Source organism: Zosterops lateralis (assembly GCF_965231275.1).
Source record: "Zosterops lateralis genome assembly, chromosome: 15".
NCBI classification, from domain to species: domain Eukaryota; kingdom Metazoa; phylum Chordata; class Aves; order Passeriformes; family Zosteropidae; genus Zosterops; species Zosterops lateralis.
Genome location: NC_139775.1, coordinates 2,356,427 through 2,373,343, shown reverse-complemented (window position 1 = coordinate 2,373,343; position 16,917 = coordinate 2,356,427). Strand labels below are relative to the sequence as shown.

At 48.3% G+C, this 16,917-nt stretch overlaps 1 protein-coding gene across 1 annotated transcript in view; it reads left to right on the top strand.

The window, feature by feature from the left end:
- Positions 1-8,796, top strand: part of SDK1 (sidekick cell adhesion molecule 1) — a 393,752-nt gene extending 384,956 nt beyond the window's left edge. The window contains exon 46 of the mRNA XM_083872526.1: positions 2,573-8,796. Within this exon, the coding sequence (XP_083728652.1) occupies positions 2,573-2,848 (276 nt within the window). The 3' untranslated portion in view covers positions 2,849-8,796. The remainder of the gene's footprint in view (positions 1-2,572) is intronic.
- Positions 8,797-16,917: the final 8,121 nt, after the last annotated feature.

The window sequence follows — 16,917 nt, the reverse complement described above, 5'->3', positions numbered from 1 at the left end:
CAGTACTATTGCAGCTATTAAATCATGTCAAATGCTTCTTTGCATTTCTCCTTAGGCCTTCCAGCCTTTTAGCTGGCTTTATCCAACCCCACAGATCCCTTGTGTCTGTGAGGACATCGGGAAGACTCATAAAGAGCCACCAGAAGTTTGTGGGGTTTTTTTTGGTTGGTTGGTTGGTTGGTTGGTTGGTTGGCTGGTTTTTTTGCTCCTCATGCTTATGCCACCTCAGCTCAGCTGTGACCCCTCTGTTCCCCTGTGGGGTGGCTGAGTGTGTCTGAGTCAGTAAAATGATGGTGGTCTGGGGAAGGAGTCAGAGGACATGGGACAGCAGTGCCTTGTGCCTTTGACAGAGGGAGCACATCCACAGGAGCTAGAGGAGTTCACACCTCTGGGTGCTGCTTTTGGTGAGTGATCTACCTGCTCAGGGTGCAGAGACTTTTCTTCCACATCACCCTCAGCTTCCCAGGCATTTACCTTAAAAATACCCTGTGGACACATAGCATAATGTTTGGAGACTGATTCAGAGTGCAGTAACTTATTTCCTGCTGAGTACAGAGGGAACCAGGGTTTGGGGATATTTTGGTGAAGTTGGCTGTGTCTGCAGCTGAGGACCAGCCTGAGCTCCTGCTGCCAGGCCCCGCCATGCTGCCACATCTGCAGCCATCCATGGCACTCCTGTGGAGCAAAACAGACAGGGCAGTGTTGGCAGGATGTTCCTGGCAGCAGTGCCAACACTCTGGAGCTGCTCTCTGCACCCACTGGCTGTGAATTGGTCCAAATCTGGGGATATTCCAGGAATGCTGCAAAAACCACCTGTTCAGGAAGGTCTTTGGAGAGAGTCGGGTGTTGGCTTCCCAAGCCTGGCAGCTGGTGCAAAGGAGTGTTTTTCTAGGAGATAGGCTTGCTGTGTTCCTTCTGGAATAATTGTTAAATGCTGGTAGGGCTTTGTTGTATTAGTAATTACTTGTCAAGGCACCTGAAGCTTTTCATTCTTAAAAATCAAATGCTACATAACTTCTAAAGAGCCAAAGCCTGGGTAATCGTTGAAAAGAAGTTTTGCAAAGCTGTAAAGAGGTGCTTTGCTCACTTTTGGAAAGCCCTGGGAAAAATTTCTCAGCTCTGTCCATCACCCTCCGTGCTGGAAAATGGGCACGGAATAGTATTGAAGCAGCTACCTAAGCAAAGAAGTGGGGTGATGGATGCTGTGCCCTTTTCAAACGATGGTTCACAAGGCATTTGAGGATTGTTCTTCAGAGACCATTAAAAAGGAGCTTTAGAGGAGGAGAGACAAGTTTTGTGGCAGGCAGGATCAAGAAGGATGTGTGTTTGCTGGGTGGTGTCACAGATCAGAACCACACCAATCTTTTGAAACTAATTGCAGCAACGAACGGTGATGAGCTGCACTTACCTGTCTCTCTTGTGTGTCCTGGGCAGCTCCTACTTTGATATTTAAATGCCTCTAGAATTGGCAATGCAGATTATTTTGGGGGGGAGGGAAAGGAATAAAAGCTTTAGCATGGTCTAACCGGAGATTTTGAGGAAAGGCATGAGATCTGGAAATGCCTGGGTAAGTGTTTGTGCTCGAGATGGGATGGGGCTGTTACTGGTGGGAACATCAGTGGGAACAGAAGGAAAATTCTGTTCTGTGTGCTGAGATTCCATGGCCGAGGCTTTGCCGTGGTCTCTGAACTCAGCAGAGATGCACAAGCCCTCTGTGATTCCTCCAGCTGCAGCCCAGCAGCAGCACTTCAGAGGAGGGGCAGATGCACAGAGCTTATCTGGTTCCATCTCAGTAGAGCTCCCGCTTGGTATTGATGGGAACTTTGAAGCTCTCCAGCCACCGTGCATAAATGTTTCAGGGGCAGGATCCGCTCTGAGCACAGAGCTGGGTCTGACTCATCCCAAGGAAGCGGCCCCTCCTGCCTGGCAGCTCTTCTTCCCCAGATTTTACATTCTCTTTCTTCTGTCGCCGCTGCTTGTATACCTTGTACCACCCCATAATCAGCTGGAACATGCAAATAGTGTTATTTGCCTGTAAAAAAGTCTGATTTTACTTAACTCCCTTCCAGTTACAGAACTAATTTTCAATTAGAGTCCTGTGCAGGTGGCTTGGGCTGGCCACCCCAAACAATGGCCTGGCTAAGCAGAGTGTCTGTGTGGAAGGCATCCCTGCTGTCCTTCCATCAGTAGGGATATGCTCAGTTGGAACTGCAGTATTTCTGATTGTGATTGAAAGCTGTTGGTTTTGCTGTGACCTGTCTACACTTCCCTGCATCTTGTGCCCAAACAGGAGCTCCTGGCTGCCCCTGCACCGTTCTGCAGGGAATTAGAAGGAATTTCTCTGTCACTTGTCATCAGGGGACTCTCCCTCTAGCAGCAGAGTCTGGCTAAAGCAGAGCATAGTGTTCGTACCACACTGGGACTGCCATCCCTCTTACCTTAACATTTCAGCTTCAGACAGATGGGGATGCTAAACTTGCCTCTCATTTCTTTGCAAGCACAACAGGCTAAAAAAACTCATCGATGCTAACTACTGAGCGACTATTTAATTCTATTTTCCCCGATGCCCCAGGTCACTGACTCGGATTACGAGGACGAGCTGCCCAAACACTCCTTCGTGAACCACTACATGAGCGACCCCACCTACTACAACTCGTGGAAGCGGCAGCAGAAAGGGGTGAAGCAGCACCCGGCGTCCTACAGATACGAGGAGTGCACGGCCAGCGAGACAGAACCCTATTTCCAGACTGTGATCACGACACAGAGCTCAGGAGGGGTGTACACCCCGACGGGACAGCCCGCGCCCGGCTCCCGGACTCCAGTGACAGGATTCTCCTCCTTTGTCTGAGCGGGGCTGGGGACACGGCGGGACAGTCACAGGGACCTGTGTGCGTGGCCGGGGCGCTGGACTGTGGGGACCTCTCTTATCAGGGTAGAAACGGATGGGAACACACCTGAGGCTGGGTTGTTGGTGTTTTGGTTGGGTTTTTTGGTTGTTTTGTTGGTTTTTTTTTTCTTTCTGAAGACAATCAACTCTATAAAAACACGGAGCTGAACTAACTGAACCTTTGTTTAAGAAAACAAAAAGACAAAAAATGGAATTCCGAACAGTGATGATTTTAACCACTTGTGAATAGTAGGGGTTTTTTAACCGCTTTTTGTAACGCTGCTTCAGGAAGCAGCTCCCATGCCCTTCCCTCTTTCTTTCTCTGCCCTCCTCCTGTCCCACCACTCCCAAACAAGCAGGTGAATTCCCTAGATGCAATGAGTGACTTTGTGATGTGATTTGAAGAGAAAACATAAAACCTCCCAGGCTCCTTTTTCTTCCTTTTTCTCTACTCTTTTTTTTCCCCTTCCTTTTTCTCTTCTTTTTAATTTTCTCTGTCATCAAGGTTAAGTAGTAAAACATAGAAAACAGACACATTTTTAGGTGAAAAGCAGACACCTCCTCTCTTCTCCTCGCTGCTCCACACATTAGGAGCACTGGCTGATCAATGTAGGCTCAGATGTGTCACTGTGTCTGCTCTAAGCTCACTACTGGTGTATTTATATTGAATTACTGACCTGCTTTTCTTTCTTCTTCAAATGGGACCTGCTGCATTCTTTAGATATTCCAACTCCAGGGCCTCTGGAAGAGGAGATGGCTCAAAAGAGCGCTGTAGGCAGTGGTGGTGAAGCAGGTGGGAAGAATTCAGATGTAAGGTCAGTTTATTTTTGGTGTGGCTCTAATCCTCCTTGTGGACTGTGTGTACCATTTGAATCAGTCATTTTTTAAAAGTCAAAGGACACAACCCAGCAAGCCAGAGGAATTTTTCAATTAAAATTGCAGTGAAAACCTAGAGAGTTTACTAATTGATGAGGATTTTGATCATCAGAGTTACCATGCCCTGCCAACAGAAGTTGAGCATCCTTTCTCACCCAGACTCTGCAGTTCTGTTTACTGGTCTGTAAAAAAGTACACAGTGGCAGGGTTTGTTTGATTTTATTTTTTAGTACAAAGACACACCACACAGACTGGGTGAATTTTGGTGTCCACAGGTGCCTTTTATTGATTCTGCAGCTTCATATCTGGGAGAAGCAAAAAAGTGTCTCCAAATAAAGCTAACCAGGTATTTCAGGCATTGGGGTCATGAATTACCTTTAGCTGTGCACGTTTACAGCCTGCTCCGTGCACTTGAAACTACAGCCTTTGGAAAGACAAGAGGAGATTTTTAGTTTATCTTCCATCCTTTTGTACAGCTCACTTTTTGTTTTCTTCTTTTCTATCCTTTCCCTGAGTCTGTCATGTTTAGTAGCAAGTTGTTTACTCACAAGGAAAAGTTGTCAGGCATTGAAAGAATCCAAGTCCAGCCCTTGGATGCAGCAACAGTCCTGGGTCACCAGGCTTTTTATCATGAGAGCTTGAAAGGTGAATTTGGAAGTAGGAGAGTCCTTGCCACGCCAGGATCTGGCATGTCCTTCCAGGTGGATAAGCCAGGAAAATTGGTGCTTGCTAATGTCCTGTCAAGGACATTGTTACCATAGAAAATTGTCCTTGTCCTCTCAAGGGATGTGGGACATCTGTGGCAGGGGGAGCAGGTTGTTGGAGCCAGGCTGCCCAGGGGCCTGGTTGGGAGCATCCTGGTGGCACCTCACCAGAACAGCTGATGAGGTCCAAGGGCCAGCTCAGCCTTGCTGTCACCTTTCAGTGCCTCTTGGGCAGGGCAAATGATCTCAGAACTGCTTTTACTCTTCAGCACTGCTGCTCTTGGTGCATGCAGACTCTGCATAGCTTTGGCACTGGATTGCTGTTCCTCTCCAAAGGTTCCAGGAAGAAAAAGTTCAAAACCAAAAACTCCAGTGGGTGTGTTTAAGGGCTTTTGAGTTTGGGATAATGATCTGCAGCTCATTAGATGGCAAGGGACTCGCAAAGACACGGCTGAGCCAAAACCCTGTGAGTCATCCCCCTCTCTGCACCTGGGTAGGATGTGTGTGGGATGGAGATGGGACTCCAAAGAGGATGACTTGGAGTGTGCTGTGAAGAGGAATGCAAAGCAAACAAAAAACCCACTGCCTTCTGTGCACTTTGACTGTTCTCTTAAGCCATATGGACTTTGCTTTAATTACTGAACTGCCAAAATTTGTTTTCAGTCTGCGTTTTTTGTTTCTTAGACAAAATTATCTACGTGACTTTCTGATTTGTTTTCCTTTGTCATTTCCTGCATCTGATTACATATTTTAAACACATTGTTTTTATACATTTGACACAGCAGTGCAATTGCTCTTGGAATTTTAATGGCGCTTGTCCAACAGGTGTAAGAGGTAGTGCTGCAGGAGGAGCCCTTCAAGGACCACTGAGGACTTTAGGGATGTAAATTAGTAGGAGGTAGATGGAACACCGGAAGACTTTGCTCCAAAGGAAAGCATAATGTAACTCCACATCTCCTGAATATTGCCAGATTCAGTTGACGTAAGGTGCAGTTACTCCCTGGGGCTGATCTTTGATACCACATTGAGAAAAAAAACAACCCAAGAAAACCATGGGGAATAAAGGAAATGTGGCCACTGCTCTGCTGAAGGACAACATGGGGAGCAGCACGGTCTATACAAAGCGAGGAGAAGAGACTGTTTCTTTTTTCTCACAACCAGCTGCAAGTGAAAAGCCTGAGCTTGCTGAGGACCTGCTGAGTTGGCTGTGTGGCTCTTTTCTTCTGACTGCTGTCAAAATAGCAGGTTAGGTGTGATTCCTTTAGGACCCGTAGATCCCAACAAAGGTATTCCTGTTCCATTCTTGTCCCCTCTGTTGTCACTCTGGGTCATGTTGTGTTCAGGAGTTGGCTTTTGTGACATGTGGATTTATTTTGGATGGGCAGTTGCAGAGTGAGGAGGGGCAGTGCCTTGCTCACCCTCAGCTGAGCACAGGATGTGTTTTCTGCTGTGCAGGATCCTGTGTCACTCCATGTGTGATGCCTCCACCTTTTCTTGCTAACACACTCAACTTGTAAAATAAGGTTAATAGGTAGGTTTTATTTACTTCACATATCAGGGAAATTGTTTTATCTGGAAGGAAATACTCCATCAGTTAGGAAGAAAGCTCTATTTCATTGCTGCAATCTTCGGGAATTGAGCCTTGAAATACAACTTTTAAACATTAGTTGTCACGTTACAGTAACTTCACCCATTGAATTTGCTTCCATTTCCATCTTCCTGTTTAGAATAGTCTTGAAAAATGAAGGCTTATGTTTAAAATGCCTTCTTCGGATATTTTATTTTTATTTATTTATTTCCCTTCCCCTGTTTCTCTGGTCTCTTGGTGACTGTTACTGAAAAACAAAAGCAGCATCATGAAATGACCACGGGAGACATTTCAGGGAATGGTTTAATAGGAGCTTGTTTTTCATGCAATACCCATAACAATACCCAGGCTCCTGCAGGTAAAAAGTGCCCAAGTCTTCAGCTCCTGCCAGGGCTGAGGTGACACACCAGTCACCACTGTCAGCAATGCTCCCAGCCCCAAACCCCAGGTTGTCCCTGTCATAAATCAGGGCAAAACTGCACACAGGAAAGGAGCTGTGCTGTTCCAGCCCACTCCGAGTAGAGCATTTTATCCCCCCCAAAATCCATGTCACATGTGAGGTGTCCCCACCATGGCCACTCCCACACCCTTGGGTGGAGCTTTTTCCATTCCTGCCTGTCAATGCTCTGATGTTTGGGCAGGGCCAGCGCTGTGGAGGTACAAATGGCAGCAGTGACAAGGGACAGGAGAGGGCACTCCTTTGCTGTCATCAGTGACAGTCTCTTATTCCCTGCCCTGGGAGTCACTCGTGGCACGCCCTCATGGGGAGGGCAGGGAGGGAACAGCAAAGGCTTTCATCAGCAGTTACTAAAGGAATCACACTTTGGCCACAATCCCACTTTTGGGAGCAGTTGGCATGACTGGAGAGAAGAAAAAAATACACAAAAAAGAAACTAAACTATTACTCAAAATTATTTCTTTTCCTTCTTCATCTTGAGTGTTAAAACTGGTGATGTTTTGCAGATGGGCCAAGATCTCATTTTTCTTTCTGATACCAAGATCTCTGCCAGAAGCTGCTGTAGCAATAGTTTGGACTAAGTATCTTGACATGGGGATGCATTTATTATCCTTGCCATTGCTTCCCTCAAGAAATCCATTGGGTCATCCAAAGATTATCTAATCTGCTTTCCAAAAAGGGAGGAGAGAGAGATCTTTATACATACAGAGCACTGGTGTCTTCTCCCACACATTGCTTTCAGATATATAGGGCAAATTTTAGAAAAAGAATTTATCAGAAACTTAAAAAGAAAGCAAATAAGAAAGATAACCTCTGGCAGAAATCTTGAACCCCAGAAGCCTGTGATATGTAAGAGTGACCAAGATGCCAAGACTTCATGTTTTCACTGATCTTCTGTACCAGTAGCAGCCAGGAGGCCACACACAATGAAGCATTTTATTTATTTTACATTTGGAAAGGAAGGACCACAGAGCTGCTGGGACATGGGCATGTTTTACTGCAGACAGCTCCACTCAGCCTGGAGTTCCTGCTAGTTCAGTCGCATTCCTTAGATTGCTTTTATAGTTTGTTGCCCGCACATGTGGAATCCACACATTATCAAGGTGTTCCTAGAAGCCACAAGGTTACTGGAGGTGGGGAAAGGTTTGTTGGAGGGGCGTTCAAACAAAGCCACACGTGATGATGTGGTTCTCCAAAACCCATTCAAACTTCCTTACGGAAACCAACCTTGAATTAGGAGTGTGTTCACCCCAAGACTGAATATGATGGGCCTGAAATGGCTGCACCTGACAAGTCACAGAATCCCAAAATGGTTTGGGTTGGGAGAGATCTTAAAGATCACTTTGTTTGAACCCCCCTGCCATGGGCAGGGACACCTTCCACTAGACCAGGTTGCTCCAAGCCCCATCCAACCTGGCCTTGGACACTTCCAGTCCCTTCTGTCCTTTGTATTTCTGTACTCCTTTTGTCCTCTCCCTGCCTTCCCAGCAAAGGAAAGCTGCCTTGCACTTTGTGCAGATGTAGAGTTTGCCCCGCCTGACAGCAGAGAACCACAATGGATAAGCACACAGGTGACACTTGGGACAGGTGAGATTTGTTTGAACTAGGAGGGAAGTACCATTAGCACTTGAGGTTCAGGCTCTGACTCAGAATTTTATCTTCTCAAAGCTGCCACTTGCCCACTAAATGGCCTTGGGGCCTCAAGACTTGACAGGAAATTCATTATCTCAATGCTGTTTGATCACTGTGCACTTTCTTGGGGCGTGAATCACTGGATACAGAGACAGGAACGGGGTTACAGAGCTTTATATCAAGGTGTTTTCCCTTTTGTGTCCAATTCACTAGATTTGGGAATTTCTGCTTCCATGGAATGGTGGCGTTCTGCAGGTGGGAAGTGCCACCAGGGCTCCCTTTGATGTCATTACGCCCCTGGGCCATGCTGGGGCCTGTCATGGTGCAGTGGGAGCTCTCAGGTAGCAGAAAGGTGCAAGAACCCTATATTCTGGTGAGTTTGTAGTTGCCACTTTGCCTCTCTTGGGCTGGAGTCCGTCCCCTGGTTTGGCATCTGCTGTCAGCTGTGGGGTAGGACACCTCACACAGCTGTGTCTGAGCTGCCCTTCACTGTACTCCGGTTATTGGGATCATTGCTTTTAATTCAGTGTCTCCTTGGAGAGTTGCCCTGAATTTTTGTTCCACACCTCTTGTTAGCCTCACCTTCACCACTCCACTATTTTATATGAGAAAGTTACTTCTTCTTTTGCAAACTTGCTTCTGATTAAAAGAACCCTTTTGGAAACATCTGTGTCTTTGGTACATTTGTTCTGTAGAAGGGGAAAAAAGTATTTTTCCAGACTCTTCTCTTGCTGAAGAAGTTTCTGGGTGCCTTGCCAGCATGCTCACGAGTTAACAGCTCAGGACACTGAGAATGTAACACGGACTGAAATTCCTCACTGTTTGCTCTGGACTGTAAAATCTTACAACCCCTGCTGCTTCTCAGCTAAGCTCAAATAGTTTCCACACAAAATTTGATCAGTCTTAAATATTTTATTATTTTGCAGCAATAAACTTCCTCAGATCCTTGGTACAGGAGAGTCAAAACCCACTCGGAAACAGAAACCCATGGGGCCAACATTTTTTATGCCTTTGTCCCCTCCCCAGCAGTGTTGTAGCTGTTGTTAATCAGTTCCCACAAACGTGCAGATATTGGGGAGACAGGACCAGATCCCAACTGGGGAAAATCAGGGCAGCTCTGTTGTTCCAGGGTGGTTGGTTGTGCTTTTCATCCACTGAGCATCTGGCCTAGAGAAGTAAACTAAACACAGACAGGTCAGCTACAGATCTGGTGGGAGAAATGAGGGCAAGAAATCAATGTTTTCCAAGTGGGAGAAGGGAAGAAAAAAAATAGTTTAACTGTGAAGGAAAGAACTCATATCCTCCTTCTCCTGAAAAGGATATTATAAATAATGCAGTGTTGTATAAATACAGGCAGCCCTTTGCAGCTGGGAGCTTGTAATAACCCAGAGGTATCACTGTACCCATTTTGAAGATGAAAATCCTCCTGCCACAGCATTTAGTGAACAAGACATTATCTTGCAAAATTGCCATAAGGTGCAGAAGTGCTTTTTTGAGGCCATTTGGCTCCAAAGTGTATCATCCTCCAGCTTCCAGCCCTTACTCTTCTCGGGATGTGTTTCCCCCACACGTTTTTGTGGCTAGGATTGGAGCACGGACATAAACATGGGAGTGGATGGGAAACCTGCCACGGTATTCGTAGCCTAAACAATACCAGAGAAAACAGATTGGCTTCCTGCCCTGCCCTGAACAGCACAAGCAGTGGCTTGACTGAATCAAGTAATCTGGGCTTTCATTACTGATCCTTTTCCTGCTATTTGTCTCTTTTGTTCCCTCTTTTTCCCCTCTGCGTTTTTGCTCCAGGGTTATTTATTTTTCTCCTCGCTCCTTTTCTTTTCCATTTTTTTTTTTCATTTGTAAGCCCGCCTCTTGTTTTTATTATTTTTCCTCTCCTCCTCTTGCCTCACTAATTATTTTCACATCAAACCTGCATTTCCCACAAAATCAAAAGGAATTTTGTGTGAACACGCGTTTTTGTTGAGTTTTTGTTCACTTTCACTGTGCTCCAGGACTTCTTTAACTTTGCTGTCATGTTTACTTGGGAATGCCGGGCACGTCCCTGCAAGCCAAGGCAGTGTGGCCGCTGACTCCCCAGCCTGGTAGAAACCTTCATTAAGTAGGCAACTGGCACGTTCATCGCCATTTGTTAACGAGTTAGGATAATCCTAAATCAGTCAAGGCTGACGTGTGAAGACATTCTTTGAGGTTTTACAAGGCAAATTTGTCAGCAGCGCTGAAACCTGTGAAGTCTTGCGGAATCAGAGGATTGGCACCTGCGTGTGGAAGAAGAAGGAAGTTGCAAACTATTGGTTGCCTGACAAAAATGTGTTCAGAGGAAGAAGGGAGCAACACCCACAGCGTCGCTCAAAGGTAATTCCCTGCTCTGTGCAGCTTCCAAGGTGTTCTGTGCACCCTTTATGCTGATGACACACACAGGGCCTTAGGAAAGCAGCTGGGGCAAAGCCAAGGACTTGTTCTTTACCCTGAACCTCCTTAATCTGAGTTTGTGCCCTTTGTGCTCTTCACAGAAGGTGTAGTTAAGTCTAAAAGGCAAGTTGGGGAAAAGAGCTTGTGTCATATAGCCTGGGGCCTCATGCCAAGAGTGACAAAATGCCCGACAAACACAGGTGACCTCAACCACAGCCCTGCCAAATTGGGAAGGATGAATATCCCACCTTTGGTAGGAGGAAATTGAGGCACGGGCCGGCTTTGCCTGTGGGACCAAGGCAGTCTGTGGCTGCTGTCAGTATGCCCAAGTGGCCTTGGCTGCAATGTCCTCAGCACAGGGCAAAGAAAACACATCTTTCTTACAAAACAGCAGGATGAGTTATTTTTGGGTCTTTATAAATTGTCTGTTTTCCAGCATTATCATTCTTAACCTACCAAGGGAACATGACTGACCTAATTAGAGTCTAATTCCAACAGTACAAGGCTCAACTTGTAAATACAAACTTTTTCAATCTTGAGTTATTTTTTATGTATGTACAAGCACATCTGATTGGTATGAACACCCCAGAGGTGGGGGGCAGGGGAGGAGCAGGCCAATGGGAGTCATCAGACAAGCTGAACTGTGAGAAATCTGGGATAAATGAGGGCAATTTTTCAGATGTATTTATGAGACTGACTTAATCTGCTGGGAGACTGTATCCTCTGGGATTAAACCTCACACAACCTGATGGAAATTCAGAAATGTTTTATCCCCCACCTTGGGGAGCACTGGCAGAGGAAGGATTCAGTATTTCAATCCTCTGTCCAGCAAAAAAACATCCAGGGTGATCGATGAGGACACTTTCATTGATCCATAGCTGTCACCACACTACAGAAGAAATTAAAAGGTGAGAGAAAGATGCTTGTTTTCAATGAAGCCCATTTCACAAAGCCAGCAAGGGTTAATCCAACCAACCAAACGCTTGGATTTAGCTGCAATAGAGAAATCCTGTGAGGCTGAGTGATAAGCCTCCAGCCATACCTGCCTGGATTCTCAAGGACTGTGCCTGAACATGTTGGGGATGGCTCACATCCAGCAGCTGCTGATAGGGAGTCCACAATGCCAAATGACTCAAGAGCCAAACAGCTTCATCCCTGCCCTGAGTCCATACCCAGATTGTGTCCAGGAAAAAACATCCAGAACTCAGGCACTGGAGACAGAAACAATGGGCCAAACTCTGCCCTTGGGCAGCAATGTGGCTCTGAGTGCTGGGTCTGAACAGAGATCCTGGCTCCAAAATAGATTCCAGAACACTGGATTGCTTCTAATGTGTGTCCTTGTGAGATAGGGTGGGTTTGGAGGTCAGAGGATGGTGGTAGAAAGGGCTGCATGTCATGTTTGGAGGTGATGGCTTCAGGGTCATGTCATGATTTTTGTCTTTTTCTGGCTTGACTTCTGGTTTGGAAGGGGCTCAGCAGAAATTGAGGTCATTGCAAGTGGTGCAATGACACTTTCTGGAAAGCACTGTCTGCTTCATGCAGTGAGACTGAGCTACCAGCTGGGAGGTCTGAAAAGGCAGAGCATTCTCTGGTACAATGTGAGACAGGCAAAGGAGAAGGTGTCCTTGGAGGAGCTGGTGTCCAAGCATGAGCAGGGACTGCACACAGCACTGCCCTCATTGTGCTTTCCAGAACTGCTTTGATACTTTAACACTGGCTGTTGCTTATAATTTTCCATCCTTGCTCAGAAATTATAGAGGAGTGAAAGGGAAATGAGTTTCAGCTGCTGGCGCTTCAGGAGCATTCAGCAGCATCACTGGATGAAAGGAGCAACATGGTCTTTTTGCTCTGCAGAGGTCTCAGAAATACCCAGGCATGAAGCACCGTGTGGTTTTGGGCTCGGTGAGAGGGAAGGCAAAAGTTGGTGCCAGCCCTTGGTCTTTCCCTGGCTGCTGGAGCCCTGTGAGGATGTCACACATCTGGTGCTTTCCCATTTAGCACTTTCAAGAGGCTCATTTGAGAGCAAGGTTTGTAAGGAAGAGCCAGGAATAAACAGCTCATGATGCCGTTTGTGAGATGAGAGGAAAATAAGAAGAGAATTGTTAAAGATGGGACAGTCAGTGAATAAAAGCCTGGTTATTAATGGGGCTGACATTTTGCTATGGCTTTTAGAAAGACTGTGTGTGTTACAACATGACTTTTCCCATAGTATGTGGAGGAAAGGAAAACCTTTGTGTCTGTAACAGCAACTAATGAGACATTATCTTGCAATAATGCAAATAAGCATTATCTTATTTGCAAGATAATGTCTCATTCTCTCTAACAGAGAGCCTGAGATGTGGGGTAGCATTGGTCTCCTGGGGATGGCCTTCCACCAGTGCTCTGCACTCCTGCAGGACTTCTCTGGCCTCCTTCAGTCCCTCCAAGCAGGCAGTAGTAAAATCACCTCTCCTTCAGGGAGGACCCTGTAGTTAAAATTTTTGTTTCTCTCTCTCGGAGCTTTTAAAAACTGAAGTTCTGCATGAGGTTTAACATCATTCTCTGTGCCCCATCAGTTCAGTTGCTGCTCTCCCAGTTGGTCTAAGATGCATTGTCCCATTTTTACTGGTGACTGCAGCCAGTTATCACACTTCATGTCTCCTTCTGTTTGTGTTAGCCATGGTGACCATCAGCTTTTGAATCCCCACATATCTCAGTTCCTTGGCCACCTGTTCCCTCCTGGCTCAGAGGAGTGCAGGGTGCTGTGCTCCGGGGTGACTGACACACACAGGAAGAGTACCCAGCACTCTGCCATTGTGGAGAGGAGTGGCAGATAACGTGTGAGCTAATATTGAACTAGGATTGTTAGCAGGGTGGCACAGCCTGAACAAACATGCCAGGAAGCACTGCAGTGAGAGGGATCACGTCCTGGCCTGAGGGTGAGTGTGGGACAGCAGGACCATGGCTTTGGTGCTCCCCAGGACCACCACAGGACACCCTGCCTGGGGGAAGAGGGTCACACTCAGTTACTCCTCCTTTCCCCAGGGCATTAGAATAAATACTCTTTTAATAGCACTGTGCACATGAGCAGGGCTCCAGCAAGCCTTTTTAGAGCCCTTGGGATTTGTTATTAATGGGGACAGCAGTGGCACTGTGTTGGTGTCAGTAGGAAGGGCGATGTCAGAGAGGCTGAGGCCACATGTGCTCATGACCCAGAGGAGGACATTCCTTTTGGACCACTCTGGGTCCTTCACAGCTACAGGGCTCTAACCCTGGAAACATCACAAGGGCTGTGAACCAACTCCACCTTTTAATATATAACCACGCCTATAGACCAGCACATCAGAGAGGTCACTGGCACTGATGTGGCTCTTACCAGCAGCTCACTTGGAGACAGCTTCTATTAATGAGTTATTACCTGAAATGGGAGGGGGGTGGAGGGGAAGTTACCATTTTGGAAAGGAGGTGAATTAGAAGCATCATTGATGTCAACTTGCAGGCAGCTGCTGCTGCTATTTTTCACTTGTTTTAGCACATCTGCTGCACAAGTGCAGTGGGGAGCACTCATTGCTCCCCTTTTCATACCACAAGATGTTTTTGCTGGATCATCAGCCTTGGACAGACAAGAGTTGTGTAGCCCAAAGCTGGGCAATTTTCTTCCATTCTCTTACACAGGGTGCTGGGATGCCACAGCAGCCCCTCACCTGCAGCAATTTGCTTGCCCACAATGCTGAACCCCTTTAAATGTTGCCAGAAAAATGATCTGGAGAGCCTTTCCCTCTGCTTTATTCCTCCTGGGTACCATTTCAGTGATATTCACATTAGAAAAATAGTCTCAGTAAGTACAGAGTATACCACCACATTTGGTCTAAAGGGCTGTGTAAGGATAAAAGCATCACTTTAATAGATGCAATTTGTATAAAATTATCTGACATTGAGTGTTCAGAATGGCCCCACCTGCAGCTCTGAGTCATGGCAGCAATTTTGACTGGGAGGTGGACATTTTATCAACTATGATTTTCTCAAATCTGGGAAGCTGGGGAGTACACAGTACTTCAAGAGACCTTCCAAAAAACTAAACCAAAAGTCATATAAATCAGGGGTTTGCAGATGTTCACCAGCCACACAGGGAACCATACCTCTAAATTGCTCCCACTCAAACCTGTTCTGGACAAATTAGTGATTTCCTAGTATGCAAAGATGCTGCACAGTTTATTTACATATTTTGGGGGCTAGCTAACATCCTTATTCTCCTCTGAATCTGTCTTTGCTTCAGTTTCTGTGTGAGAGGACAAAATACTGAACAACAAACTCGCTTTCCACTGAGAAATCACAACAGCTGTTAAAAGTTATTGGAAAATCAAAGGGTTTGTGTGAGGGAAGAAATGCAGCTAATCCCAGCCTGGGAGTTACTGCCCCAGAACCTGATTTCTCCTCTTGCCTCTCACTGCTGTTCTTTATGTCCTTCTGGTATGGGACCTGTCAAGGAGAAGAACCAGTCTTTGGATGCAGGAGAAAGGAAAATTCCCCCAGGACAGTTGCTTCAAGGTGTCTTAAAAGGGGCAGATCCCATAAAATGGAGAATAAAGTTCCTGTCACAGCACGCTCAGCTCTTCAGAGCAGCCTGGAGAAGCAGAAATCAGGGATGTGCCTCCATAAAATGGTTAATTGATTACTGCCAGCCAGTGATTATGTGAATCACTGAGCACATCGTGGCTGTGCAATGCTGAAGATGTCTGAGACACTGACCTACCAAAACTGGCAGTGCTGCTGCTCAGCTCTTCCACCTGAGTGTGGAGGTGACTGCTGAACCCACTGGCTGCACGTGTTTTATGAGGCTAAAGAAATGTTTGGGCAGAGGCAAAATCCACTGCTGGGCTGCAGGCAGAGCTGTGTGAGATCTGACTGGCAGGAAATTGCAGGAGCACCTGGGTTTCCCTGAGGCTGAGTGTGCCAAAGGCAGAGGAGTGATGTCTGAGGAGGTCAGTGTGATGTGCACGCAGGGTCCTTGCCTGGTTCCGTGTGGCTCTACTGGTGTCTTCAGGGAACACAGGGAAGGGGACAGTGCTGGACTGGAATGAAGAAGACATTTATCACAGTGTGACCAGGACAAAGGACACCACGTCCTGAGCCATCCCTACACACACACCCCACCAGCACGGGGTGTTTGCACAGGCTGGAGCTAAACCGGCCAGAGGCTCCACTGTGTCCACATACGCGTAATGCACTTCCCATTGCACTGACAGGAAACAGCCAGCCCCGTGCCTGTGTCTGCGTCTGAGGGGGAAACTGAGCTGCCTAAAGCCAAACTTCATCGTCTTGTGCGACCGGAGTGCCGAGAGAACTCCTGAGGGACAGAGGGGATGTAAATCCATGCCCAGGTGACACGGCTGGGGACTGCCGGCACCGTGCCCGCGGCACCTCCTGCCCACACGGCCGGGCCCTGCTCTGCCCTGCCCTGCCCTGTGCCCTGCCCTGCCCTGTGCCCTGTGCCCTGCCCTGCCCTGTGCCCTGCCCTGTGCCCTGCCCTGTGCCCTGCCCTGCCCTGTGCCCTGTGCCCTGCCCTGTCCTGCCCTGTGCCCTGCCCTGTCCTGCCCTGTGCCCTGCCCTGTGCCCTGCCCTGCCCTGTGCCCTGTGCCCTGCCCTGCCCTGTGCCCTGTACTCTGCCCTGCCCTGTGCCCTGCCCTGCCCTGTGCCCTGTGCCCTGCCCTGTGCCCTGCCCTGCCCTGTGCCCTGTGCTCTGCCCTGCCCTGTGCCCTGCCCTGCCCTGTGCCCTGTGCCCTGCCCTGTGCCCTGCCCTGCCCTGTGCCCTGTGCCCTGCCCTGCCCTGTGCCCTGTGCTCTGCCCTGCCCTGTGCCCTGCCCTGTGCCCTGTGCCCTGCCCTGCCCTGTGCCCTGTGCCCTGCCCTGCCCTGTGCCCTGCCCTGTGCCCTGCCCTGTGCCCTGTGCCCTGTGCCCTGCCCTGCCCTGTGCCCTGCCCTGTGCCCTGTGCCCTGTGCCCTGCCCTGCCCTGTGCCCTGCCCTGCCCTGCCCTGTGCCCTGCCCTGTGCCCTGTGCCCTGTGCCCTGCCCTGCCCTGTGCCCTGCCCTGTGCCCTGCCCTGCCCTGTGCCCTGCCCTGCCCTGTGCCCTGTGCCCTGCCCTGTGCCCTGCCCCGCCCTGCCCTGTGCCCTGTGCCCTGTGCCCTGCCCTGTGCCCTGTGCCCTGCCCTGTGCCCTGCCCTGTGCCCTGCCCTGTGCCCTGTGCCCTGTGCCCTGCCCTGTGCCCTGTGCCCTGCCCTGCCCTGCCCTGTGCCCTGGGGCTCCCTGGGGCCCGCAGGTCACCGAACCAGGCAGAAGCTCCACAGGCACACCTGCGACTACAACTGTGC